Below are 27,663 nucleotides of genomic sequence, written 5' to 3'. Positions count from 1 at the left end.
GCTCTATTACCATGAGAAAGGCACCGTGCAGAGCCAGTCCTGACAGGGAATCTGCCCCTTCCCACTCTGGATCAAGCTGCCTCACCAGGCAGGTTTCAGCTTGCTTGGGCCCATCAGCTTGGTGGATCTCATTTCTAGTGTTTTTTTGTTGTTTTTTTTTTTCCTTTATTGCCTACCCGTCTGCCCCAGGGCTTGAGAAAGGGCTGCCTCCTCCTTCAGAGCATTAGCAACCATGCCAGTTTTCCCCACTTGGAATATTTAATGCACAGGCTCTTTTCTCCCACGCTCCCTTATCCATCCCACGTCCGGCCATGGCTACTGTGGCAGCCTCCAGGGGCTGGCAGGCACAGGCAGGCAGGCAGTGCTCCCGTTCCCTCTGCTTCATCCCTCCAGCCATAGCACATCTGAGCAAATAGGAACACCTGATGTGAGATATGGGGAGAGGAAGAGCGCCAGGAGCCGCACGGGAAGGAGTGTCACCCAGAAACACGGGACACAGAGCGAGCCAGCACAAAGGCACAGGGAATGGGAACTCCACAGGGATAGGCCTTGAAAAGCATGGCACTGCAGCGAGGAAAAAAGGGCTGGAAGACTGGGGAAGCAGCCTGGCTTCAGCCACAGCATGGCACTGGGGTTGGTCGTGCTCCCACAAAGCCCCCCCTCCCGCTGGCAGAGCAGGGTCTCAACCTCCCTCCCAAGGCTGATCTCCACAGCCCCTGAGCCTGGGAACAGGCTAAGCTGATTGCAACAGCAGTGAAGATCTGCATCAATCCTCTCCTCCCTCCCAGCACAGAAGATCAGGCCGCCTGATTGTGTCATTTATTCCCCCTGTAAACAAAGCAGCCAAAAGAGAAACCCAGCCCAGAAACGAGAGCCCTTCCTGAAGATCCAGCTCAGTGCTGAGCAGCTGGGCAGAGCAGGAGGAGAGCAGGGATGAGGCTTCCCGGCCTGACCTCATTTGTGCCGGAGCTGCCTGGGGTGGGAAGCACAGCACTGTCATCTGCCCCAAGTGCCTGGGATGGCACAGCCCCCAGGGGTGCCCGGGGGGTCTGTCCTGCCCCACAGGAGCCCTGCCCTGGTGCAGAGCACATGGAGAGAGCTCTTCCCACAGGAGGCACCTTTAGCCACAGCTCTGGAGGAGAACACAGGCAGCACTTCAGGGCAGGAGCTGATCATGGCTTGCCACGCCAGGGAGGATCTGCCCCTCCAAGGCACATTATCAGCTGTCCCTTCTCTCCTGCTGCTCGTACCAACCACTTTCTCTGGGCTGAAAGGCAGGTCTGAGGTCCAAAGCCAATACCTGCAGAAGTGGGGCTCAAATCCTGCTGCCTTCCAGCAGCTGCACTATTTTATATCCCAGGAAGGAGCGAATTCAAAGAAGCTCCTGCAGTTCACACCATCCTGTTGGGATGGAGACTGCTGGACTCCATGATCCAACACATCCAAAATCTCCAGCTCAGGATATTTTGATTCTGTGGCTGCTGTGCAGGGTGACCTGGTGAGTGACCCCCACGGGCAACCACAGCCAGGCATTTCAAATTGCCCCCCTGTCACCAGGCCACTGCATCAGCACCCGCAGAGCCAGGAGGTCTTGGCATGGAAGCAGGAGGTGCTGGGCTCCCCTGTTTGCTGAACTCAACCTGTGGCACAGCTCAGCTCTGCAGCAGAGCTCCAGCTCCCTTCCAGCAGTTTTTGGGAGCCAGGGTCCCCCCTGCACCGGGGGAAGCCCTGGGCTCTCTCTGGAGCTGGCAGCGTGGCTGTGGTGCCAGGGCCTGCTGGCAGCAGCCCTGCCTTCCCCTGGGGGATGGTGTGAGAGGGAGGCAGGCTGTGCTGGAGCTGCTCTCCTTGGGGTCCCTGCCAGCCTGTGATTTCCCTCTTGCGTGTCAAGGGCAGCCAGCACAGCCCTGGCTCCCCCTCTGTCTCTCAGCTCTGCCTTCCCAGGAGGAAGGGGAGTGGAGTGGCAGGCTCGGAGGCACGCACAGAGCCACCTGACTCACACTGTCTGCTCCTTTCCCTTTTCTCCCACCCTCCCACCCCTTTGCTCTGCCCTCCTGGCACCTCTGCACACACAACAGCATCGCTCCTCTGTGCCAGAAAGGGCAATCCGACAAACTGAGAGCAGCAAAACTCAGCCCTGGCGTTCAGGGAGCCAGGTGTGTGGGAAGGGGAGAGCTGGGCAGCCTCACCTGACCCTGTCTCATTGCAGAAACGTCTCCTGGTCACCTCTGCCTTGAAACCTCTGCACTTCATAACCGTGAATGCAAAGCTGGAAGCACCACGACAACAGTTTTTAGCCACAACCCACTGTCCTTGTTTGCCACTGCCAGCCAGGGAAGGATCAGGCCCAAGCATGCACAGAGCTTTGAAGACTCCTCTCGGTCTTTTGTCTTTTTGCAAAGAGGTAGAAATAGAGCAGAAGATCTTGAGGGATGCAGAGAAGTCACTGACTGAACTCACAGCCTAAGAAGCCTCGCCAGGGCATTGTGAAACCTCTGAACCACTGTTCAAATGGATTTTAAATAGAGTCCCAGGCCTTCCTGCTCTGAGGGTGAGGAAGAATAAAATGGGGTGAGGAAGAATAAAATGAGCTGAGAATTTTTCAATGCACACATTGAGGACAAATGGCTTTCTCACTGACAATGCCAGGAGCTGAAGCCAGGGGATTCATCAGCACGTTCTGGCATCCCGTGGGACTGCAGGATTCTGCCCACACTGGTGTTAAATGCCACATTAACAGGAGCAGGAGTGCAAGAGCAGTGCAAAGACTCTCAGCAGCTGGTGCCAGAATTGGGCTTTCAGAGTCAAGCCCTCCTTTAAATGAATGGAGAGTAACTCCTGCAGTGCTGACACCAGCTCCCAGCCAGGTCACTTGGCTTGGACTGTGCTCTGCAACACCACAGCTGCTGTCCCAGAGGAAGCACTGGGCTGGGAATTACCTGCAGTGGAAGCACTGGGCTGGGAATTACCTGCAGTGGAAGCACTGGGCTGGGAATTACCTGCAGTGAGCACAGGCAGCTGAAAGGGGGACGATGGTTCAGCTTCAGTCGAGTCATCCCTGCCCTGTCTCAGCCTTCTGTGCCCACCCAGGGTGCCTCTGCCTGCCCAGGCTGTGTGTTCTGCCCTTCACTCCCCTCAGGAAGCTCTTCCCAGCCTTGCTGTCACAGTAATGTGACTCTTGGGACCGAGCCACTGGCGTGTGGGAACCCAGGCACGGAGATGAATCTTGGAGAGACAGTAATTACTTCTGTCATATTAATAAATTAATAAATCTCTCATTTATTCTCCAGATTTAATTTCCAATCCCTGTGTTTTCTCTTCCTGTCACACAAACACGCTGCTAAGAAATGTTGGAAGGCACGAGGAGGGATTGAGAGAAGCAGGGAAGGGGGGAAGGAGGCTCCAAGAAAGGGCCATCTTCCCCCCTGTGAGGCTGTTTAGCATCTCCAGGCTACTGAAATAGCTCCTGAAGTTGCAGTGGCAGAAAGGTGAGAGGAGTAGAAACTCTGCCTGCACTACAAGCAGCCCCCCTTCATGGAAAAACCCAGCTCAGAGTGCAGACATCTTCACCTTGGCTGGGTGTCTGCACTCACTGCCCAGTCGAGGAAGAGGAATTCCTACCACATAATAATTCAGGCAGTGTGCATAAGGAATCCACCCTGGGCTGGATAAATCTGAGCCTGAAAGTGCCTGTTTATTTCCCTGGACATGAGGGAGTCTGGATGATTAGCTCCACATTCCCATTTGGTGTCAAGGCATGGTCCTGCAGGAAACCATTCCCAGTGCAATCAAGCCTTTGCCACTGACCTGGGCTCTGCTCATCCAGAGACTTACCCAACAACTGCTCGAACACTTTGTCAGGAGACCTTTTTCTACAGGAGCTGCTGAGCTGGAGACCCCATTTCAGGAGGGCCTGTTCTTTTCAAAAATCACTTCTGAAGTGCCTCCTTAAACCAGGGTAGCCCAAACCACCAGCCAAGAGGAGAACATCAGCTGAACCTGACTCCTCCTCCTGCCTTGGCACCACTTCTTGCCCGAATTTCTAAGCAGAGGACCTGTCTTTTCTCCCTTTGCAAACTCCCCCTCTGTGAAAAGTGACACTGGCTGTGGTTCAGATTTCTGACTCATCACTTAAAGATGAAGCATCTTGGCCCAGTGCTCAGTCCAGCCTTTGTAAAATGATGCTTGGTCCCACCCCCTCTTGCCCTCCCAGGAGACAGAGGCAGTGGAAACCCAGATGGGTTTGTTGCAGGGGAGGAGGCACAGATGCTCTGATGCTGCAAGGACCTGTCCATGTTTCCCATCTCGGCAGAGAGAGGTTCAATGGGAGCATCCATGTAGCAGTAATAGGAAGGGGAGGAAAATTAAGCTCCTACCAGGGGCCATCAGGTCTTTTCCATTCCACACACCTCATCCTACATCCCTGAATGACCCTGTATCCCCTGCCTTGCTGGAAAATACACAGGCAGGAAGATGAGAGGGGTTTTTTTGCCAAAAGAATAAAAAGGTGGTCAGACCAGGAATAAGAGCAGGGACATTAGAGGAGTCCTATCTATAATTAAACCCTCCTGCTCGAAGCATTCCTCTCCTGTGCATCCCAGACTGCAGGATGCTCTCCTGTGCATCTCAGACTGCAGGATGCTCTCCTGTGCATCTCAGACTGCAGGATGCTCTCCTGTGCATCCCAGACTGCAGGATGCTCTCCTGTGCATCCTAGAGAGCAGGATGCTCACCTGTGCATCCCAGACTGCAGGATGCTCTCCTGTGCATCCCAGAGAGCAGGATGCTCACCTGTCCATCTCACACTGCAGGATGCTCTCCTGTGCATCCCTGAAAGCAGGATGCTCACCTCTGCAGGTGAGGGGGCTAAGCCAGAGCTTCCCTTGCTCGTTGTTTTGGGGAAGCAGAGGGAAAATCCCACAAGGATGGTAAAAAAAAAAAAAAAGCAAGAACAAAAGGCAGCAGCGCTTCCCTGCCCCCTCCCCGCTGCCTTGCAGATGTCCACTGGCTGCTGGCTAATCCTCGCGGGCAGCCAGGCAGTGTCACCCCGCGGGGGGACAGCCCTGTCCCCCTCCCCACCGCCCCCAGCACAAAGGGGGGGTCAGCGGGGCGGGGGGCGGCTCATCCCCGCTCCCGCCGGGAGCAGGAACAAAGCGCCGGGGCCGGGAATTCCACACAACCAACAGCATTTCCATGCTAATGAGAGCTCCCGGTTCCATCCCGCCCGCCCGTGGCAAATTGGAGCGAAAACGCGGGCTTGGGAGGATGCAACTTTTATGCCCGATGAGCGTCGCTGGGCTCCGACACCGATGCTCTGCCCCGGTTTGTTTTTAATTGACTCCCGCTAAGCCGGAGTGCACGTTCAGCCCTTCCAAACGGAACAGCTGTTGAGACTGAAAATCAGCAGCACGAAGTGCGGACGGATCTGTTCCGTGGCGTTCGCTCCTTAGCGCTCCATCGCCAAACCTCAGCAGCCCGCCCGGAACAAAGGATGCCTTGGTGCAGAGCGTTAACCCCACCCTGAAACCTCGGAGTGCCCATCCTGCAGACCCTCAAATCCCCATCCTAGAAACCCTCACATTCCATCCTGCAAACCCTCACACTGCATCCTGCAACCCTCACACCCCCACCCTGCAAACCCTCACATCCCAATCCCGAAAACCCTCACATTCCATCCTTCAAACTCTCATATCCCCATCCTGCAACCCTCACATTCCATCCTTCAAACCCTCACATTCCATCCTGCAACCCTCACATTCCACCCTTCAAACTCTCACATCCCCATCCTGCAACTCTCACATCCCCATCCTGCAACTCTCACATCCCCATCCTGCACCCCTCACATCCCTATCCTGCACCCCTCACATCCTAGACCTGAATCCCTCACATCCCCACTCTGCAATCCTCATATTTCATCCTGCATCCCTCACATCCCCTGCACCTCTCACATCCTCCTCCTGCATCCCTCACATCCCCGCCCTGCAATCCCTGCATCCTCATCCTGCACCCCCCACGTCCCCATCCTGCACCCCTCACACCCCCATCCTTCATCCCTCACATCCCAAATCTGCACCCCTCACACTCCCATCCTTCACCCCTCACACCCCCATCCTTCACCCCTCACACCCCCATCCTTCACCCCTCACATTCCAGCCTCCAACACTCCCACCCCCATCCTGAACCCCCCACGCCCCCATCCCACGGGGTGACAGGAAGGGATCTGTCCCCCGGGGCAGCTCAGCCCGAGCAGGGAGTGTTTCAACCAACAGGCTCAGCACCAAGGTCTCCATCCTTTGCACAACTGTCCAGCACCCTCAGAAACAAGCCCTGAGAAGCCCCTGGAGGTGGCCAGCTGGATCCACGACCTCATCCAGTCGCTGGGTTTTAGCTGGAATGCTGTTCTGACCATCGGGAATCAGAGCTGACGTGCTGGTGCTTGGTCCCGCTCACAGATCAGCCTCCCTCCTACACAGGGAAAACACCAGCTGGCCAAGCCTTGGCCATCCCACTGCTCAGTCTCGAGGGATAATAATCCAAAAAAATACTGGAGAACTCCAGGGATGGCCAAATCCTCACAACGTGGAAATGTTGCAAGTGGGAGCGACTGGGGATCCCTCCAGCCCCAGGATCCCTCAAACAGGGACTGAGCTCCTGGCTAACACAGTGCAGTGGGGTCTGGCTGGCTCTGAGAGCACACAGGGTTCACTCCTCCCTCCCTGGGAAGAGGAGGAGCAGCCAATTCCTTAGGCTGGTGTACCTGTGTCCTTCCAGGTAGCCTGGCTGTGGAGTCCAACTGGACACCTGCTGGAAAGGTGGCAAAAAATTGCTAATGGGGGAATAAAAGCTCAGCCTCTCTCCCTCAGGAGTTTGCAACAGGGTTTCTACATGAACAGTCATCAAAGGCCTGGATCTCTAATACAAACACAGCCAGAGGGAAGCCAGATCCTGTGGTAGGAAGGATATCCCTCTCACCTTCTGTTTCTTGGGGAGCAGAATCCAACCATGGGAACAGACCTGGAGGAAAACCCCAAGAAGGAGCAGGAGGAGAGGGAGTGGATGCAGATAACACTTTGCTAGTGTGTGTCAGCAGGACTTACTCTATAAATAATATTTCCCACCAGTGCCGTGCTGAGTGCCAGTCATTTCAGATGCTTTGGCATTTATTAGAGGGGGTTGCTGGGAGCTGAGGTGTTTGGAAAATCTGTCACTGGACCAGCGTGTTCCAATCTTAAACTGATTAATTAAAAGCTGACCCTGGGCTTTTTCGGAAAGTCTGGCCCCCTTCTCTGCCTAGCTCTAAACCCAGGAAAAGCAATTTTTATCTTTCTGCCAACCGAACAAATCCAGCTCCAGACCTCTGATTAAATATTAACTACTTTGCACAGACCACAAGCGAGCTCCACAGCTATTTATTGCTCCAAAGGCAGCTGCAGCAAGAAACAAAAACAAAACAAACAGAACCAGCCAGGAAGGAACGGTGTCATCCACATCAACAAGTTTCCCTTGTGTGCTTGAGTCAGCTCGGAGCCGGGAGGCATTTAAGAGCACGTTTCACTGGGCTCGGAGCTCAGGGAGCCAGCACGGCTCTCCCAGACCCAAATGCCCCCCAGCAGCTCCTGCATGAGTGCACCAGCTCCATCCCAAATCCATCGGCTGCTGACGTCAATGCTGGATCTCGCCACAACCCCTCCCTGGTGCTCACAGGGCTCCTCACACTCCGAGGGGGGGAACTGGTGGCTTGGCTGATTTATCACCCTTCTCAAAGCCCACTCTGGGCCTGGCAGGGGCCTGCCGGGGATTTTTAGGGACAGGGAAGGATGGTGAGTGTGTGCAGGAGGCACAGAGCCACAGAGGTCAGTGCTTGTCCCTGTGCACTCACAGCCAGTGGGACACTGCTGGGAACCAAAGTCAGAACATCCCCACACCAAAACTGCCCCGGGTGAGCCCCTCTGGCACTCAAAGCATCTTTGGAGGCTTTTCCCCAGGCTTCTCCCCTGGATCATTCGATCCCCTGGAGCAACAGGACAAAAGGTGATTGTTCCCCCATCTTATTCCTAATTATTATTGGGAATAAAAAAGCAGCTGTGCTTCTGTTTGGGCCCTGGGCCAGCGCTGGGATCCCCCCTCCCCACCCAATTTCTCAGCCATGGGCTCAGGTTTCTGACGCACAGGATCAAATAACCCATCACTCAGGGGAAGATATTATCCCCTATTACCAATTCAATGCAAACAGCTCTCCTCTTCCTCAGATTAAAACCCAATTAAAGAACCTTGCTTTTCAAGGGGAGAGGAGGAAAACTGAGAGGAGGTTTTTGTGGTTTTTTTTTTTTCTTGGTCTCTGGAAAAGAGGAAATATCCACCCATAAGAGCTATCGATGAGTTCTTTTCAAATGGCATTGATTTTGCTCAGAACCATTTGGGGCTCCGGTCTGCAGAGAAAAAGAGAAATACAGAGAGGACACAACAACAGAACCTCAACCACCAGTGTCCTAAAAAGGAAAAAGAAAGAATTTTTATTTGCAGGAGGATCAATGGTGTTTGCTTAAGTCAGCAATTGGTGTTTTGGGTTTCAAAGCTTTCCCAGGGCAAGGGAGCCTTACTCTCAAGGTGAAGAGCGAGCTCATAAATCTGGGAGAAGCTTCAAGACCAGAATATGCTGATTCCCCACTGCAGGGAGGGCAGAGCCAACAGGAAAAGGGCATTTGCTCTGCAAACAAGAAGCAGGATGAGCTGCTTGTAAATCGCTGCTCACAAGGGAACAGGTGACATTCAGTCCTGCTGCACTCGGATCTGGGATACAAGGGGAAGAGAAAGGTGACTTGAAGCCAGCTCTGCACTCCCAAGGGCCACGTGAGCCTCTGGTTTCTCCTCTCAGCTCCCAGCACAGGCCAGTGAAGCCTCAGATCTGATATTTTATTTCCCACAGCTCTCACTGGGAAAACAAGACTTATCTTCAAGACTTGACCCTGGCCCCAAATCCTACAATCACAGAATGGCTTGGCTTGGAAGGAACCTTAAAGACCAACTTGTTCCAACCCCTCTACCATGGGCAGGGACACCTTCCACTAGCCCAGGTTGCTCAAGGCCCCATCCAACCTGCAATGCCTCCTATTGCCTCCTGCCCTGGGAGCAGACACGTCCAGAGACGTGTCCAGAGAAGGGGGAAAGCCAGAGATGGGAAAATCTCCCAGCTGGGACTGCAGCCAGCACAGAGACTCCAGCACAGAGTGCACAGACACAGCCGCCGCATCGATCCCGCTTCCCCAGATTTAGTGGAAACAAACAAAAAGCCTCATCATCAAAAACCCCAGACTGCCTCTGCAGCAAGTATCCTGCCCAAAAGGAGCTCTGTGTTTGGAGTGACACAATCATTAGGGTTGGAAAAGATCTCCAAGAGCACTGAGCCCAAGCTCTGAACCACAGAGCTCCCCCCAGCTTCTCCCCATTGTCTGCTGCAAGGTACGGGGGGATTAGGGGTATTGAGTTCTTGACAGCAGGTGTTTAGCACACCCATCTGCCTCAGCAGGCAGGTAGGTGACCTCCCCAGCTCCTCTGCAACCTGAATTATCTTCTGTTTCTATCAGGATGCTAAACCAGCACAAAAACATGTCTGTCTTTCTGTCAATCTGTCACCTCGCGTTCATTTCATTTTCCTCTGTCAAACATTAGCCCAGATCTAACTGTCAACAAGCAGATAGTTTATTTATTGTTTCCTCTTTTGTTTGCTTTCTTTTTAAAAGCCATTTCCACTTGAAATACACTCAGGCAGGCAGAGCCATACGCACACAAATAGCAGGGCACCATTTTCACCAGGCTCACTCCACTCCGGGCTTATTTAGTGGGAAGACTGGGAGTAACTTGGTCTGACAAGTGACTCTTTGCATTAAAACCAAGCTGCCAGACTGCTCTTGGCTGCACACAGGGGCAAGGTGAGGGGACGTGCCCAGTTTGCCTGCACAGGCTGGGCTCAGCCAGGTCGTGCCACATCCCAGCCCACACCTGCCCGAGCAGCCACAAGTTTGGCATCGGGAGAGGAGGGACCCGAAAGGAAGAACCCAAAATCCTGTTCCCACTGCCTGGGCTGAGCATGAGGACACGAGGACAACCACCAGCAGACGTCCTGAACGTCCCTGTGCTCAGCACCACAGTGGTGACTTCAGGATGAGAGGCACCAGCCCAGCCAGAGAGCGGGGAAGTGGGACATGGACACAGCCGTGGCTCTGGGGGGATCCAACGGCTCTCCCATGGATCCAGGTGGGATGGAGCTCTGAGCAACCTGGTCTAGTGGAAGGGGAGGTGTCCCTGCCTATGGCAGGGGGTTGTAATGAGATGATCTTTAAGGTCCCTTCCAACCCAACCCATTCCATGATTCTGGGGGTGCTCGGGGGGAATGGCACCAGGGCTGGGGGAGAGGCAGAGCCGGGTGTGGCCGCTCGAGGGGCACCACAGCCCCCTCTGACAGCATGCCCACTGCCTGCTGCCATGCCAGGGAGGCTCCCAGCCCTCACCTGCACAGCCACACACCTGTATGGGACACCCAAACCACAGGGAGAGGTGGGAAGGGAAATAGGGGGAGAGCAGGAGGAGCCTGAGGACAGGACAGCCCTGCAGGGGGGCACGGGGAGGAGCCAGAAGGATTCCCTCCCTCTCCTCTTCATTTCCGCCCAGGGCAAAAAAAAAAGACTTTTCCTGCCTGGATTTTTTTTCCCGGCGTCCCCCCCGGCCCCGCTGCTCATCAGCCCATCTCAAGCCACCCCGTCGCCATGGCAACGGGCCGAAAGAACAGATGGTCCTGGCAACCAAATCCCCCTTCGAGGGGAGCACACGGGGCCACACGCCTGGGGACAGGAGGACACCCCCTCACGCTGCTCCCCCTCATCTTCCGGCCACGGAGACATTCCCAGGCTTGGTGCCACCTCGGGGTGTCCCTGCAGGAGGGAGGGACAGGGATGCTCCCATCCCAAGGAGCCTGAACCCTCTGGGACCCACCATCCATGACCTGGGCTTCCCTGGCTGTGGGAAGAGCCACGTTTTCCCAGCAATGCGGAGCATCTCCCTGCCCGCCTCACCCCTAAACCGGGGGACTGCACAGGGGACAGACCTTCTCCTCCCTGAGCTGAGGGCTCAGCTCTCCAAACCTCGCTGGGTTTCCCAGACGGATTCCTTTGAGCAGACCGGGATGAGATCCGGGGTGGGTGAAGATAAAACTCGGCCACTAATCTCCCTGGGGATTAACTGTCAGGCCTGAGCACGTGGGGCCGTGGTGTGGGGCTCTGGAGCAGGAAAACAACATCCAAGCCCTCCTGGAGATGCCCAAGGCTCCTCTGGAATATTTGAGGGAAGCAGCCAGGCATGTCCCAGGCACCCAGGGAGAAGAAGGTGTTCTCAGAGGCATAAACCTTGTCTTTCCTCATGGGATTTGCTGCAAACCTGATGCAGCTTGTTGTGTTCAGCCCCAGAACTGGTTGGGTTTTTTGGGGAAAACAGCAAGTGTGAAGCTACACTTCAAAGCCTACAGAGCTGCCTGGGCCTGCAAAGGCAAAGGACTCTCTATGGGGAAACACAGGCTAAAGACATCAAGAAGTACTCTTGTAAGAAAGAAAAAAAAATATAACAAGTGGCTTTTCCTTTAGGAACCTTAGCACGGGCTGTCTCATCTGCTCAGGCCCATTTCCTCCTGAAAAACCCAGGGCTCCACTTGCTCTCCAGAGCCAGTTTTGGAGCTGTTACCACCATTATCACATCTTCCCTAGCTCCAGCCAAGTCTCTGTGGATCCTGGCTGAGTTCTGCAGCCCTGTCCCCAGTCCCACGGGGGCCAGACAGCTGCTTTCCTTGCCCACGGAGTCCCGGCGAGGCTCCATCCCACCTGGGAAGCAGCGTTTCCCAGGGCTCCAGAGCCAGAAGACGGAAAGCAGGCAGTCCCAGGGTGGGAGATGAACACGTTGGGAGCTGAACCCCTCCTGCCTCACAGCAATCCCTTCCCCTGCACCGAGCTGCTCCCTCTCCCCAGCCCTGGCACGCTCACAGGGATGCTGCCCCGGGGAACCAGCCCGGCCCAACCGGCTCCCAGCCCACACCCGTGGGAAGCACCAGAGCCCGTCCTGCCTCTCAGGTGTGGCCCTTCGCCCCAGGGCTCCCAGAGCACTTGGTGCCAGCTTGGATGTGGCCACTTCTGCTGGGGAGAGGAGGGGAGCTGTGCCAGGGAGCTCCGTGCCAGGGGAGGCTCCCGCTGTGGATGGGGCTGCGCTGTCCACAGCACCCCTTCCCGGTGCTTCCTCTCCTTCACACAGGGTTCCCAGACATTATTTTTGTTCTGGGTTCAGCCCTGTCTTCCCCAGCCCCACCAAGCCCTGGAAACCCACATCTTTTCTCTGCAGAACAGGTTGGGTGCAGGAGCAGCCGTGCCCGCTTCCCACGCGCCAGCACGGCCCAGCCTGGCCCACACCCTCCCCCTGCCCCAGTAGCCCATCTCTAGTTTTTTCCCTCTGCTCCCTTTCCTGGAGCAGAGCTCCCTCCCCTCCCTGTGTTGCAAACATTATTCAGCTGCTAGATAAGAAGCTCTCCAGCAGCTCTTTATTAATCCCACTGGAGGCAGAAAGGAGTGAAAGGGTTTAGTGTGGCCAGGACAGAGACTAATGTTCCACGAAACACCTTTGCAAAAGAGAGCCATGTCTTCTTCCCAGAAGGTCTCGTGGGAAGCTTGGGCAATAATTAACAATTATCGAACTTCAGGCCCTCCCTCCCTCTCTCTCTCTCTGTCCTGACCAGGGTTTTGCAATAAGTCCCCTGGTCTGAAAGGCTCCCAGCCCGCTTTGCTGGGTGCACTGGGGCTGCAGGGATGAGGAGGAGGGTGCAGACAGACTCCGTGGGCAGGCTGGAGGCAGCTGCTGAGTCTGCTGCTTCTACTCTGAGCTTGGCTCTGAACCTCCTTTCCCTCCCTCAGTGCATCCTGCAGCTCCTTTGGCCACAATGGCTCGTTGTGGTTCTTCCCTAGGGCAGTTCCCCCCAGCCTTGGAATGTCACAGACTCTTGCATATGGCTAAAATTGTGATCTACCCAGGAGAGAGACTAGAAAGCTTTTACAGCACAAAGACACTTGTTTAAATCCATCTGCTGTCTGAGGCAACTGTAATCAGTGCCATGTGATGGCTCACACGTGCATGGCTCCTCAGGCCTGGGTTTGCATTGCTACCTGTCCCCTCTGATGGAAGGACCACAGAATTTTGGAAGTGCTTGTTCATGGAACAAAGGGTATTTCTGTTCCCTGCACGGGGCAGCTGAAGTGTCAGGAACCTTGCCCACAGCCATGCAGGAAATTATGGGCAAAAGCAAAACACATTGCAGGTATCTGAAGGCTCACACTGCTGTCCTGGCATGGCATCACATCCTTCCTGCCTCAGCACCCACAGAGCCACCCAGGACAGGGCACAGTGTGAACCTGCCCCAGCCTTTCCTGGAGTGCTGCCCAGCAAAGAGCCAGGGTGGGGGTGGGAGGGCAGCAGGGCTGTGGAGAGATGTCCAGCCCACACCTCTCACCTACCTGCAGCCCCCCCAGACAGCGACTGGAAACCAGAAGTGACCCAAATGCAAAACCAGCAGAGCGAGAAATCAAGAGACCTTTGGATTAATGGACCATGTTCACCCACTTCCATGATGTCAACCCACACATCACACACTCAGAGCAGCCACAAACTGGGTCCAGTGTCTGCACTGCCAGAATATTTGTACATCAATCTACACAAAAGCATTTCCTGTCTTCTAAAATCCTTGGGCAGGGAGTTGCTCTGGAAAATGCCAAAATAAAGGGGAGTCGCCTTTCCCTGAGCTTTGTAAGTGGTCTCCTGCTCAGGTGGAGTGAGGCTGGGAAGATGAGCTGTGCAAGGCACCCTGCAGACACGGGGCAGTGTGAGCACAGCAGAGAGGGACGGCCACCGACAGCCACCAGCAGCTCCTGACAAGGAAAGGCACTCAGAGGTGAAGGGAGCCGGCCAAGGATATTCCAGGGAGCTTGTGGCAAAGCCAAGAACTGCTGCCAGCCCTTCTGAGCTCAGCCTGCCTTTGCCATCACCTCCAGGCCATTCTTTCCCTGTAAGTAAAAGCTGATTCATGCCTGGTAGGAGTCGGTGTGAGGCAGCAGATATTCCCATTTCCACTGAGGTGCTGTAAGGTACTCCACGGGCACGGCAGCATTTGAAATGTCAAGAATACAAAAAAAAAAAATATATATATATACTTGAAGAGAATGATTTCAGCCTTTTATTTCCAAAGTGAGTTTAGAGGCAGTGCAAGGTCTCAGATCAATACCAGCAAAACTGCAAATTGGAGTCCTCCCCTTCGCCACAGAAAGGGTACAGCTGAGACAGCATCTGCACAAACAGCCTGCCCACAGTCCCTGCCAGCCTGCCTCAGCTCTGACCTTGAGGAGTTGCCTTCAAGTGTGAGAGGGAAACTCCCCCTTCCTCCCCCTGCCCATGCAGCCCCGGGCTTTTGTTCCCCGGCAGGGAGATCGCTGCTGATTTATTTTCCTTGGGTACACTCTGTCTAGGGCAGAAACTGAGGCTTGACAAACTCATCCCACGTGCACACCAAGAAGAAACCTGCTTCATCATGCAGGTGGAAAGGAATCCTGAAGGGGTTCAAGGGGACTTTGCAGCACAGATTTTTGAGGTAAATCCAGAGAGAGCTTAACTAGCAGGCTGGCTCTGGCACTCTGGATGGTGAGATGCAGTTGCCTGTTCCTGTGCTCCACTAAAAACAGGCCCTTCTCCTCCTCCCCTGCCCCACAGCTGTTCATGTGCTCGGCCCCGGGGACCTTGGAAAACTGCTGTTCTAGGTCCTCCCCATACAAAGCTGGGATCAATACAGCTGTCAGGCTTTGGCCACATTACCCCTCCTAATTGGAATTACAATAGGCAGACTGCAGCTCTCACTCCATCTCTCTGTTGCTTGTCATAACCTAATCAAAATCTCTCTCGCTGTCTCTTCACCACGGAGCGTGACGGGAGCAGAGGCGCTGGCAGCCACGAGGCTCCCAGAGACTACAGATTCCTCGGGATCAGGGAGCTCTCCTGAGGCTGGGAAGCTTTTCCACAGGGGTGGGAAACGAGCCCCTGACTGCCAAAACTCTCCAGCCTGCCTTTGGCCAAGCAGGTTAAAGGGGAGAGATGGCCTGAACCCCCCAGCTGGGCAGAGCAGGGAGGCAGAGATGGGGACGGAGGGGTGCTGTGGGAAGGAGGTGCAGCATCAGGGTAAGACCAGAGGCAGCCACAGTTTGGTTATAGAGGTGGAAATTGGCCACCAGCAGAGCCCAAACGTGCCAAAGAAGGAGCCTCCCTCCTCCTCCTCCTCCTCCTCCTCCTCCTCCTCCTCCTCGCTATCTCTTGGCAATCCCAGCCCCTGCCTGCCCAGCAGTGCTCGGCCACCCCCATGGAAGCAGGTTCCCAGCAGCTGCCAGAGCCAAAACTGAGCGTGGGATCACTGGCCAAGCCACGAGGCAGCTCGGCACAGGCACAGCACGGGGCACTGAGCAGGGCTCGATGAGCCACAGCTTTGTGCTCACCCGGGAGGCCACGCGTGTCCTGCTCCATCCAGGGTGATCCATCGTGGGCAACAGATACAGCAACTGTGATTTGTTGATCATTATCAAAAGGCAGTAATGCAGGGCTGAATTACCCAGAGGAGGGAAGGATCAGCAGCCCGGACCTACTCAGCTCCCCAGAGACTGGCCATAAACAAAACTTTAAATAATTAGAGTGCTTGGGTGGAGCCGCAGCCTCTAAGTATTCCTAGGCTCCACGCAAATAAAGGAAATAAATTCTTGGAAGGTGCCAGGCTGGATGGGGCAGAGGGAGGCTCATTTTCCACATCACTTGAGAGCAGCCGTTATAAATCTCGCTGAAAGATGCACCTCCCCGGGCTAGCGATATTTTTAAACTCCGAGAGAGAGGGGAGAGGAAAAACACATTTCAGTATTTACACCACAGGCGAAAAGGGTATTTAAAAATCAGGGTACATTTCTGAAAGTCTGTTCCTGCCATGCCATGAAAGAAAGAATTTTCCTTCCACGATGTGATAGCTGGCAATATTAGCCCCAGAGAATTCATTCCTACCACCGTCGTTCTGTTGTGAGCTGAGAAATCAAACTCCCAGAAGGACTGGGGGAGTCAGGGGATAAAGGTTCCTTCCCGACTGAACCAGCAGCAAATGCAAATCGACTCCTGCCCTGTCCCTGCTCGCTTGGTGTCTGGGATAACGTCCCATGGGAGTTGGGCCGACGTGGCTCAGCACAGCAGCACCCTCACGGGAGCAGCAGGCTGGTTTGCCAGGCCAGGAGCCAGGCACAGCAGGGATGGGCACCAGGACGCAGGGAGGGTGTCAACTGAAGGACATGGCACTGCAGTCAGAGCCAGGGCAGAGCCCACGAGGTGTTCTGGCCACTGGAGCGGTGTGTTCCTGATGTGCCAAGGACACCTTTGGGGCAGGGGATCCACCCACCACCTTGGGCAGGATCTCCGGGCCAGTTTTCCTTTCTGATACTTTGCCATCCTCTGGTTGGTTCATGATTCCTTCCCTGTGCAGGGTGGGGTGGGTTTTTTTGGTGGTCATCTAGGAAATGCTGCCAACAGCTGACTGAGCACGAATTAGATGAGGCTGCAGGGCAGCTCTGCCACGGGAGGTGCACTGAGGTGGCAGTTCTCAGCCTGGCTCTCCTGGAGGACCCCAAAGATGAACTGCCAGGGAACTGCCCTCCCCTGCAACCACTGCATCCCTCCTCCTGCCAAACTCAATCCTGCTCCTCATTCCCTGCTGGGTTCCCAGGCACAGAGAACATTCCCCCTTTCACAAGCTGTGCTCTGTGCAAGCCTCTCTCCCTCCCATCCCTCCCACCCCTTGCCAGGACTGCTGCCATCCTCCCAAAAGGATCCTATTCAGCTCCTATCAAAGGGATTCACGAGCACACCCATCAGGCATCACAGCACCGAGCAAATCCCCAAACAAGCTGCCTCTGAAGATCAGAGCACGCTGTAATCACTCCCTCTGCCGGGCGATCCCAATAAGCCCTCCCCCACCTTCCCTGCTGAACCCGAGCATGGGATAAGTTTGGCAAAGCTCAGCCCCATCACTAGTAAAAGTCTCTTCACAAAGCTCACACACACGTTGCTCCTGGCCTCTCCTGCTCCCACACCAGCCCAGCTCAGCACACAGGCACTGGGGGGCTGCCCCAGCCCTCTGCCCTGCAGGAAGGGGGGCTGACACTGCCCCTTCCTCAGCCCCTTGGGGCACAGAGTGAACTCACCCTTCCCGAGCAAAACCTCCCATCCTGCCCGGCCCTGGGGCGCAGTGCTCAGACTGAGAGCACCCAGCAGCACTGCTGGAGAGCCAAGAGGGGTCCTGTATCCCATGGAAACTGGCAGCTGATGGGAATCACAGCATGGCAAGGATGCTGCTATGCAACACATCCCCGATCCTTCGCGGCCATAAATGGGCACAGCCTTGGTTCTCCCCCATATCCAGAGACATCCCTCCCTCCAGCACGGTCCCCAGCCAGTGCTGGTGCAGCTGGCAAGGGGAAGAGCACAAACAGGCCCAGGGATGAACAGCCTGTGCAGTTGTCTCTGCTGTGCACCACCAAAATCACTCACTGTTGCCTTCTGCTGCAGCTCTTAAAACAGCACTGGCACAGGCCTTGGCTAAGGGAGGTGACAGGCAAGAGCAGCAAGGAAATACAACCTCTCCAGAATAGAGAAGATCTTCTTAGAGCTCCTAAACTGACCTTGATTATCTGTCCTTAACATTTCCTCCAGTTTTGGCACCCCCAGGCTAGGAAGGCCATCAGCACTGGTAGGAATGTGACTCTGGGCTTTGCCTACAAGGAGTCTGCTGATTATCCTGCCCAAGAAAAGTCAAATAGTAAAGCCCATTTGACACCTCTTCCTAAGAAAAAAGTAGCCATAGCTTGATGCAGCTTTAATTCTCCAGTGAAAACAGTGTCCTGACTGCAAGCTTTGTATGGTGTTACTTCTAGCCCCAGTTCAGTGGGAGAACGAGGAGATGTTTCAAGGCAGGGGGAACCTCCCTCAGGGCCGTGGGTTTGGGTGAGGGGTGGGTTATGACTCTGCAGAACTGATAACTCCTCTGTCACAGGATTCTGAGCTGAGCTGGCTCATTTCTTTGGGCTATTCAAGGACAGCCCAAGGGTTCATTGCTCACTTGCTGCTCTTCCCTGCCCTGAGTGCCACAGTTCCTCACACAGACTAACATACCACGCTGTTTAAAGCTGGTCTGTACAGAAATCAGGAAAAGACAGAAACCCTGACCTTCCTCCTCAACTCTCCAGCCCTCTGTATGTGCCTCCCATTAAACCCTGCTCATCAGATTAAACTCTCCCCTGGGTCTATGACTTCTGCCCATCACAGACCATTTGTAACCCCTGGCTTTGTCAGGACACTCAGCACAACAACCTCTAATTACAGGCCTTTGCTTGAGCTCTTGAGTCACATCAGCCTCTTCTACACATCAGCATCAGACCCTGAGTCCACAGCCAGAACCCTGCCCCCAGACTGTCCCCTTGGGCTATCTTTCCTAGGGACAGTGCCAATGGTCAGTGAAAAGCTCCTCCACCAGTATTCCCTCAATCCAGAGGGTCTCCTGCCAGGGGATAAGAAATGAAACCTGCTTTTGCCACGTGTCAGATCCTCAGTGCAAAAGGCAGATACCAGCTGAAATGCAGCATCCCCACTGGGTCCATGGGATGTGGCTCCAGACCCTCCACTGCAGCACAGTGAACAAAGCTGGTTCTGCTCTCAGGTGGCCACACAGCACTTCATTCCAGCCCTCTCATCTCCTGCACAGACAGGCCTTTGTGCTGGGAAGGGCTCTCTCCCATCACCAGAGCAGAAAGGCTGGATGTTGGCCACTGGCTGGGAGCTGCATGGACACCCTGTCACTCCTGGACAAGCCTCTGGATGCCTCGCTCTAGCACGGGGAGGGGAGGAATGGATCCTCCACGAGAAAAGAAAAATGGACTCTGGCTCAGCCTGATGACAGCGTTTCCCCAGGTAGAGAGAGAAGTGCTGAGAAGAGAGATGGAGGCTGAGTCCTCTTGACTAACCAGGCTTGGGAGTACCTGCTGTCTCCTAGCCAGGTGGTCCATCTGGTGCCTGCCGCTGCTCCGAGGCAGGGATGTGATTTGCAGGTCCTGTTCTGCAGCTGTAGCATCCCTGCATGGTTGGGAGCAGATGGAGCCACTTTGCTGTTTCCCGCAGCTAGCAAGGAAAATCGGCTGGGATGGGGAACAGAAAACCCCATCCCTGGGTTTTAACTTCCAGGGAGGAGAGCCACACTGATCCTGCCTCTCTTAAGCTCTTCTCCCTGCCCACCTGTGGGCTGAGTGGGGATGGAAAGCAGTGCCTACACCAGTCCCCAACTGGTCTGGCTCAGAGCCAGGAGCAGAGTGAGGGAAAGAGGCAGTGTTGGATGGACAGTGCTTAGAAAGGCTTCTCTCTTGCATCACTCCAAATAATGTCAAAGGAGGATTATAAACCTCCTGCAGGGACTGCTTTATGATGGGGTAATGGAGAAGAGATGGTTCATCAAGTTGGGTCCGTTCCTCCTCACCCACCCCCAGCACCCCACAGAGACGCTGAAGGGAGCAGGGACCACTGAGCCAGATTTCCCCTGTGCCTCCCCAGTCTGGGACCTCCTGTCCTCCCAGGCTGGGGAATAGCAAGGGACTGAAGCTCTCTCCTCCTCTCGTGCCCAGTAGCTGCTGTTTATCTGCCTTGGGACTGCAGCAGAGCCGAGAGCTGCCGCAGCTTTGCTGAAGCCAGTGTGTGTGACTGGCTGCACCAGCCCCCAGACGGGGAGGAACACGGGATGGGCAGCAGGTGTTGAACTCCCCACGTGTCCCTGGGGTGCCCTTGGAGCCCAGGACACACAGAGGTGACAGCACAGGGCAGATAAAATAACACAGTGCTGGGAAGGGCAGCCCTTGAGCCTGCAAGTTTCGCTTCCCGTTTCTCCGTGTGACAGAGATGGGGTTGGAAATGCAGGACTTTAAACCCAGTGTGGTGGCACAGGGGAAGGACAGGGAGGTGACTGCCTGGCTGCCACAGGCTCTCAGTCACAGACTCCCCTATGAGTGATATTTCTGCATTTTATTCTGCTATGGGAAGAGGGTGTTCCCCTTGAAAACCCGGCTGGGAGGGTATGTGAGTATGTGCATCCATCTAGTCTGGACTAAACCTTCACCAGGAGAAGCAAACAAAACTGTACACCCAGGAGAATATCTGTGGCTTAACAGCAGCCAGGAGGAAAGTAGGAGGATGTATCACAAGAGGTTTCCCTCCTTAGTTAAACAAATTTTCACCTGGCACACTAATGTGGGTTAGGGAGCCCTGGCTGTGGAATTCTCCATGCTGGGATGGCTGAGCTCTGGTAATTAACACAATGAGTGTCTCCAGTGCAAACTGGGTCCCAGCTCCCGTGGCTGGCGGCACCAGCTCACCCTTCATCAGGGCTGCCCTGATTTAATCTGACGTATTTGAGGAAGCAGGATCTCTGGGGGCTGTGAGATTGGAGTACCTTTGTCCCTCCCTCATTTGTTTCTTCTGCTTTTTGCACTGATAAGCCTGGCTGGGCTGAGAAAGGCACTGAGCAAGAGCCACCACCACCTCCAGCAACACCTCCAGATGTTGCAAGAGGCAAAGCCTCTCTCAGCAGCCCTGAGGGCTGTGGCCATCCACATGAGGACTGACCAACTCATCCTGCAGCACCCACAGGCAGCCTGGCTCCTGCTCTTCCAAAAAACCTTGCCTTTGAGCAAGCTGGTCTAGTGGGAGGCGTCCCTGCCCGTGGCAGGGGGGTTGGAAGGAGATGATCTTTAAGGTCCCTTCCAACCCAAACCATTCTGGGATCTGGTGATTAAAAAATCATTTTGCCCTGGTGCTGCCCCACCACTCCTGTGTAACCCCTCAGGGCACTGCAGAAGGGCAAAGAGCCTTCCCCTGGCTGGTGGTGGCCACTCACTGCCCTCCCCCCGGGCTGTCCCCAGCCTCGGGGGCACTAGCAGAGGGCCAGAGGTGCCCGTGGAAGAGCAGGCTTGGGAAGCAGGTCAGGACAACCGGCTCTTCTGGTTCCCTTGGTGACTCAGCCGAGGTGTGAGCGGTGCCCAAAGGATCCCTCCGGTGCCTCCCTTTAAGCTGGGCTTTGTGGCAGGTCCAGCTGCAGTGCCAGGCTCCTTCCCAGCACCCTCTGGATGTGCTGCTGGATGTGGGGGTGCCCCTGCGGACTCTTTGCTGATGGCTCCATGTGCACTGGGCTGGCAGCTCGTGCCTGATTAACTCTGCTGGTTCAGAGAGCAAACAGCAGCAAGCAGGGCCAGCCCTGGCCCTGGCCACGGGGCAGACGCCCTCCTGCTCGTGGGCTGAGCTGGCTCTCACCCAGCCTGTCGCCTCACCCACACACCCATGAGCTCAGCACAGCGGGGGAAAACTCGACGGGTCGGTTGGGCTGCAGAGAGCCAGGTTTAACGAGAAAACACCAGCAAAAGACACGCTTTGCCTTCCTGAAATAGCCCCATGCTGTCGTTTCCGAGTTTTGGGAGCAGACAGGCGGGGGAAATCAAAAAATAACAACCAAGAACTCAAACCAAAGGCTGAACAAGACTCTGGCAACTGGGTTTGGTTTGGTTTTTTTTTGCGTTTTGGAAGCTGCTGTGGGATATTAAAGCAGCTCTATAAAGTACAAGATGGACCAGATCCTGCAGTGACACACTTTGACTATTCCCAGCACTCCAGAGAGCTGTTGTACCTCGCCAAAAACGAACCCTCCCTCCAGCTGCAGCCAAGCTTGACCTCAGCCCTCCAGGTCACTACAGCTCAGGCAATGCTGCTTTTGATGGAAAAACAGTGTGTCAAAGCTTCAGCCACCTCTGCAGCTCTCCCCTGCAGAGCATCTCAAAGCACTTTGCAAAGTGTTCACAGGCCCCTCTGGGAGCCCAGGAGGCAGCCCAGCCACAGCAGACAGGAATTTGTCCCCAGACAGAGGGGAGCACTTGGAAACAGAGGCCCAGATGTGCAGATGCAGGACGGAGCACAGGATGAAGCCTCTGCTCTGGGTGGCTGCACCTCGAGCCATACGAGTTTCAGGGCAGGGATTAAACAGACAGACTGTTAAAACTTGTAAAGCATAAATTTAACTGCGAGTGTTCTGAAACTCTGCAGTGGAACCCTCCTGCCCTTCCCCCAGGGCTTTGCAGGAGCCCCTGTTGGTATCAGGATCTGGAAGCCCTAATGTAGCGTGAGTTGATACCTGGTTCCAACTGGATGGGCAGATGTGCACCGAAGGCTGCAGGAGCCACGAATTGAATCCGTTCTGGGCGATTGAACCGATCGCGGTAAAGATAATTTGTAAAGCAGATTTTTATAAGAGACTCCTTACAGCTTTTACAGCAGGGAACTTTTATTTCCTTATCAGGGGAAAAAAAAAAAAAAGCTAACATTATGTGAAGGGGGAGGCAGCGAACGTGGATGGGAACAGAATGAAATGGCATTGATCAGACGGACATGAAAGGCTTCCCAGAAAGAAAGCAGTGCCTTCTGCTTTCCTCTCATCCTTCTTGGAGGCTGAGAACCCACATTTGCCAAAAATTCCACAGCTCCTATTCATTTACAGTAGCGGATCCTGAGTTCCCTTGCTTCTTGAAAAGCAAGCTTGTCTGCATTCAAAGCTTACATATGGCTTGTTTTATATATATATATATATATATATATATATATATATATATATATATATATATATATATATATATATATAAATATAAAAATATAAATATAAATATATAAATATATATATATATATCCTCAGCTGAATTTGGCACAATGCACTTGAATTTGAGGCATTACCTGCCTGATAAAGGCACCCAGACCTGGGGTCCAGCAAGGACTGCCAGTCTGCTGTGTCTGTGTGCAGCACCGAGCACAGCACTGTGCTGGTCCTTCCCTGCAGCTCTGGATCCATCCCCGGCGCACCCAAAACGAACCCAAAGCAACAAAATAAATGAATGAACAAATGTGTAACACGGGCTCAGATGTTCCTGCAGCTGTGGTGCACCCACCACCACCACCACCAAACTGGTCCGGCCGAGAGTGTCGCCCACACAGGCTGCAGGGCACTGGTGATCCCGGGCCAGGGTTTGGGAAGGATTATCCTCCTGGATCACTGCGGAGCTGGCTGTCCCCTTGGCTTGGCAAGGCACCACTAGATGCACCACTGGCTGATCCTGGCAGAGCTGTCAGCGGGACAGTGCAAGACAAACTACCACGCTACTGCAGTGGTAGGAGACGAGTCCGCTCCACTGCTGGCAGCAAAGCCTTGGGAACAGCCAAAAATGGGATGAGTGGGGGGGAAAAAGTCTCTCTTGGCAGGACAAGGTGAGATGCCAGGCTGTGTCAGGGTCACTGTGTGTCTCCTTGGTGAAAGCAATTCCTAGAGGGACTAGGGGGAGCATAAATCCCTTTTGGTTTGCCCGGCACAGTCACCACGGCATTACCCCACCTCCTGTGCCTTTCCCAGGGGTTGTGGGGAGGGTTTCCTGCCTGGGGCTGCCGGGTGGAAGGATGAGAAAGAAGGAAGATCGGGTGAAGAATGGCATGGAAAGTTCTGAGACATCTTGTGAGGAGCCAGAGCCCAGCCAGGCACCTGCCTGACAGCACAAGGAGCACAGGGAGCCCGAGGCTGTCCCTTCCCTCACCTCTTTTTGCAATGCACAGCAGATCCCTTTGTCCTGGGAATACAGAGCCATACCCAGCCCCGTTTTCTCATCACCCTGTTAACCTTTTCTCTCTCACAGTCTCCCTGGTTACTGGACCACCCCCTCCTCCCATTTCACCTCTGTCCTCATCCATTTTAGCCGGACCATCCAGTCACTGTGCCCTGTTATCTCCCGTGCCCTGGGTGTTATCATCAATCTTTGCCAGTACCAGGAAACTCTGGGCCCTGGCATTTCCCCTGCTGGACCGTCCTTCGGCTCAGACCTTGCTATCTGCGGCCACATCTCAGAGTCACAGCCCAAGCCAGCCTGGCTGCTCTTCTCAGACACAGCCCCAGCCCAAACAGAGGAGTGGAGGCAATTCCACCCTGCCTTCCCTGCAACTTCTCTCCAGCTGCAGATCCCACTCCTGCTGCAGGCACAGGCTGCCTCTCACCCCTGCAGAAGGCTGGATGCCGACCCGGGGTGGCACATGTGCCCGCTGCCAGCACTCCCGCCCCAGCCACCAGCAGCCTAGTCCCAAAAAGGCAACCGCCGGCTCTATTTGCATCTCTGGGCTCATTCACAAACTGTAAACCCAGACTGCCGATCCCTTTTCCATGGCTCCGACTCCGGAAAGCCCTCCAGGATGGCATTAACCCCCTCTGCACTGGAGCAGAATAAATGAGTCCCCGCAGGGCACTTCCCAAAGTGGGTCACTCTCCCGCTTCCCAGAGCTGTGCTGGAGCCCAGGGCAGCACCGAGCCCGGGGAGGGGACACACGGGCTGTTCTGCCACCGCCCGGCTGGGTCCAACGAGCCGGGGAGCAGCCGATCCACAGCCCTGCCCGTCTCCTCCTTTCCAGGGATGGATCGGAACCAAAGGGATGGATCGGAACCAAAGGGATGGATCGGAACCAAAGTGATGAATAAGGTGCCGTCAGGCAGCCAAGCGCAAAAGCAGCGAAAGGAAGCTCTGAAACCTGGGAGCGGTCCAGCCCCTCCGCCAAAGGAGCCCGTGGGAAGTGTGTGTGTGTGTGTGAAGGGGAGCGGGGGTTTCGGGGATGCTGGAGAGCTGAAACCCTCCATCGCTCCTCCCGAAACATCTGCGCTCCGTGCCCTGCCTCGTGGCCGCCTTTCCCGGGAAGCCTGGCTGCCGCGCCTCGCTAGACGCCGCTCCATCCAAAAAAGCAAACAAACGGCCTCAGCTCCCCGGGCTCCAAACCCGCTGCCTGCAGCTGCTTCCCAAACAAACGGGCGTGTTGTTCCGAGCCGAGCCGGGGCTCACACCGGCCCCGACCCTCTCCCACCCTCGCACAGATGCTCCCACACCTGCTCCAGACCCGGGCGCGCACCCCAAAACGCCGGTGCCGCCCTTCCCCGCACCCCTTTCCCCCACGGGCACCCCGCAGCCCCCCTCCGGGGCTGTCCCCCGTCCCCACGGAGCCCCGGCGGAGCCCATCGCCCCCCGGGGGGACCGTCTCACCTGGTAGGAGCGCGGCCGCCAGGATGCAAACTCCGATAGTCCACCACGATGCACGGCAACTTGTCTGCAGCCGTGAAGCCATGAGAGTTCCTTAGGAGCGATGGGCAAAGGGGTCGGTCTTGGCAGCAGCCCCGCGGGGTCTCCCCCCCGCCCCAACCCTCCCCGCCCCGCGGTGATGCTCAGGTCTGGTTGCAAAAAAAAAAATAAAAAAATAAAAATATTAAAATGTAAAAAAATGTAGGTGGGTGCGGGAGGACAAAGAGGCGGCGGGAGGGCGGGAGGGCTCCGGGGGGGGAGCTCCGCACATCCGCGGGGCAGCACAGTGAGAAGGGGAGGGGAGGGGGAAAAAAATGCTATTTAAAAAAAAAATTAAAAAAAAAAAAAAAAAGGGAAGAAGAAAGAAAAAAAGGGAAGCAAAACAAATAAAGAGCGGCGAGGCAGAGCCCTCCGCGGGCTGCGGCGGTTCCCGTGGCTCCGGGCTCTTCGGCAGCCCCCGCCCGCTGCCCTTGCCCTGCGCGGGGCGCCGGGGGGGCCCGGCGGGGCTCACAGAGGGATGCGGGGCTCGCTGCGGTGCTCCATGGCCGGGCGGGGGGCGCGGGGGCCGGGCCGGCCGCGGGGCGGGGGGCGCGGGTGCCCGGGCTGGGCTGGCGGGGCTCGGCGGGGCCGCTCTCGCACTCGCACACACGGAGAACACACGCACGGCCCGCGGGCGGAGCCTCTCCCGCGTGATGTCAGCGCTCGGCGGAAGGAGGGCGCAGCCTTAACCCTTTGCAGGGATGCGGGGATGCGGGAAAACCGGGCAGGGAGGGGTGGCCGGGCTCGCCCCCCGCCCCCCGCGGCTCCCGCCCCCTCCAGCTGTTGGCAGATGTTGGCGGCTGCGGTGGCAGCTGGGCTTTGTTCGCCGTGTCCGGGCGCATCTCGCGGCCCAGGGGCGCCTCTCTGTGGGTTTCCCGAGGTGCTCCTGCCTCAGCACCCCGGGTTTTGTGGACTTGAGGCTTGTTCCTGGGTCCCCGTCGGGCCGCGCCTCTGTCAGTGCCAGGTGCCCACCTACCAGATCCAACACACAGAAACACCCTCCACGAACAGACACGACCATCGCGGGGGGATCTAAATTTGCCCTCCCCGATGCCTGGGGTGTAGATACTACGGCGTTTCCTCCTCGATGCCTCGGGTGTAGCTGCTCCAGCGTTTTTCACGGGGCCTGCTGAAAGAAGGAGCTTGTTCTGGACACCCTCTGTGTGTGCTGATAAGCGAGGGGATTCAGAGCCAGCACAAGGGCTGGTGAGCTGGAGGAGGGAAGGCAGCGGTTTGCTGCGCTTTGTAACAGCCTTTATTATGTGGACACAGACACAGCCTTTGTGGATCCCTCGCTAAGGAGGCATTTAGCCTGCTAACGCCGGCTCCCGAGCTGCCCTGGCCTCTGCGAGGATGCTGAACCCCAAACAAAGATGTGAACAACAATGACAACAACCAACAACAAAGTCACGTTGATTTCAAGCTCCATTAGAACAACACGGGAACAAATCAATGCCTGGCAGGCAGAAAAGGACAGAACCAGTGGGGAAGGATGCCACACAGAGTGGAAAAGGGAGAGGAGGGGGCAGCCAGCAGCTATAAAAAGATACCCCTGAGGACCCCTTCGGCAGCTTCCTCCTCCTTTTAATTCCTTTAGAAGTTAATTCCTGTTCGAGGGAAGGATGGACAGCTCTGTAACAAAGCGGATTAGCCAGATACAAGGTTTGTTCCGAAATAACAAAAGTTATTACGTAGTAATGAGGTTTAGTTAATAGATTCACAGGCTGCAAGGCCACTGGGATTCCTCTGGACATCCTGCTTGTGGAGCTGAGGCTGCTGAGCTTGTCCTGATGATTTCTGCCTCCTGCCTCTTCCATAAAGCTGCAGACCTGAGCTTAGGAGTGCAACCCCCCGTCCTTGTGGACAGGCAGGCTGTGGAGTGTTCCCAGCATCCTTGGGATGGTTGGTTTTCCTGTCTGTGGAGTGTTTATCGGTTTAATTTCAGTTTTAATCCATAAAGTCTCATTATTTCTTTTCCCAACTCCATTAAAGAGATACCTCCAATGAGACATTGCTCCCCTGGGCAGGACTCTCGAAGTTACCACGGAGTCCCCCACGTTATCAATGTTCCATCTTGCATTATTCCCAGTGTTACACTCTCCCATCTCCCATTTACTGTACAGTCACTGTCCCTGAACTGGCCCCTGCTGAGATGTGTGGGGCAGCCACACCTCAGCTTTCTGCATTCCAGGTGACACTGCAGTGCTACATCCAAGGTGAAATTCAGATTTCCCTTCAGGAATATGGGGAGATTTGGGCCTTGGCCTTGAGGTGGAACCTTGGGCCTTGACCTCCCAAATCCCAGACCTCAAACATGTGAGACAAAAATGTAAATCCATTTATAGCAGCAGCAGCA

General features: G+C 55.4%; 1 protein-coding gene across 1 annotated transcript in view; it reads right to left on the bottom strand.

The window, feature by feature from the left end:
• The window catches only part of NECTIN1 (nectin cell adhesion molecule 1), a 62,955-nt gene extending 37,051 nt beyond the window's left edge, over positions 1-25,904 (bottom strand). The window contains exon 1 of the mRNA XM_064634550.1: positions 25,233-25,904. Within this exon, the coding sequence (XP_064490620.1) occupies positions 25,233-25,314 (82 nt within the window). The 5' untranslated portion in view covers positions 25,315-25,904. The remainder of the gene's footprint in view (positions 1-25,232) is intronic.
• Positions 25,905-27,663: the final 1,759 nt, after the last annotated feature.

Source organism: Pseudopipra pipra, chromosome 23 (assembly GCF_036250125.1).
Source record: "Pseudopipra pipra isolate bDixPip1 chromosome 23, bDixPip1.hap1, whole genome shotgun sequence".
NCBI lineage: Eukaryota > Metazoa > Chordata > Aves > Passeriformes > Pipridae > Pseudopipra > Pseudopipra pipra.
Note: the sequence above shows the minus strand (reverse complement) of the source record. Positions and strands in the feature narration are given on the sequence as shown.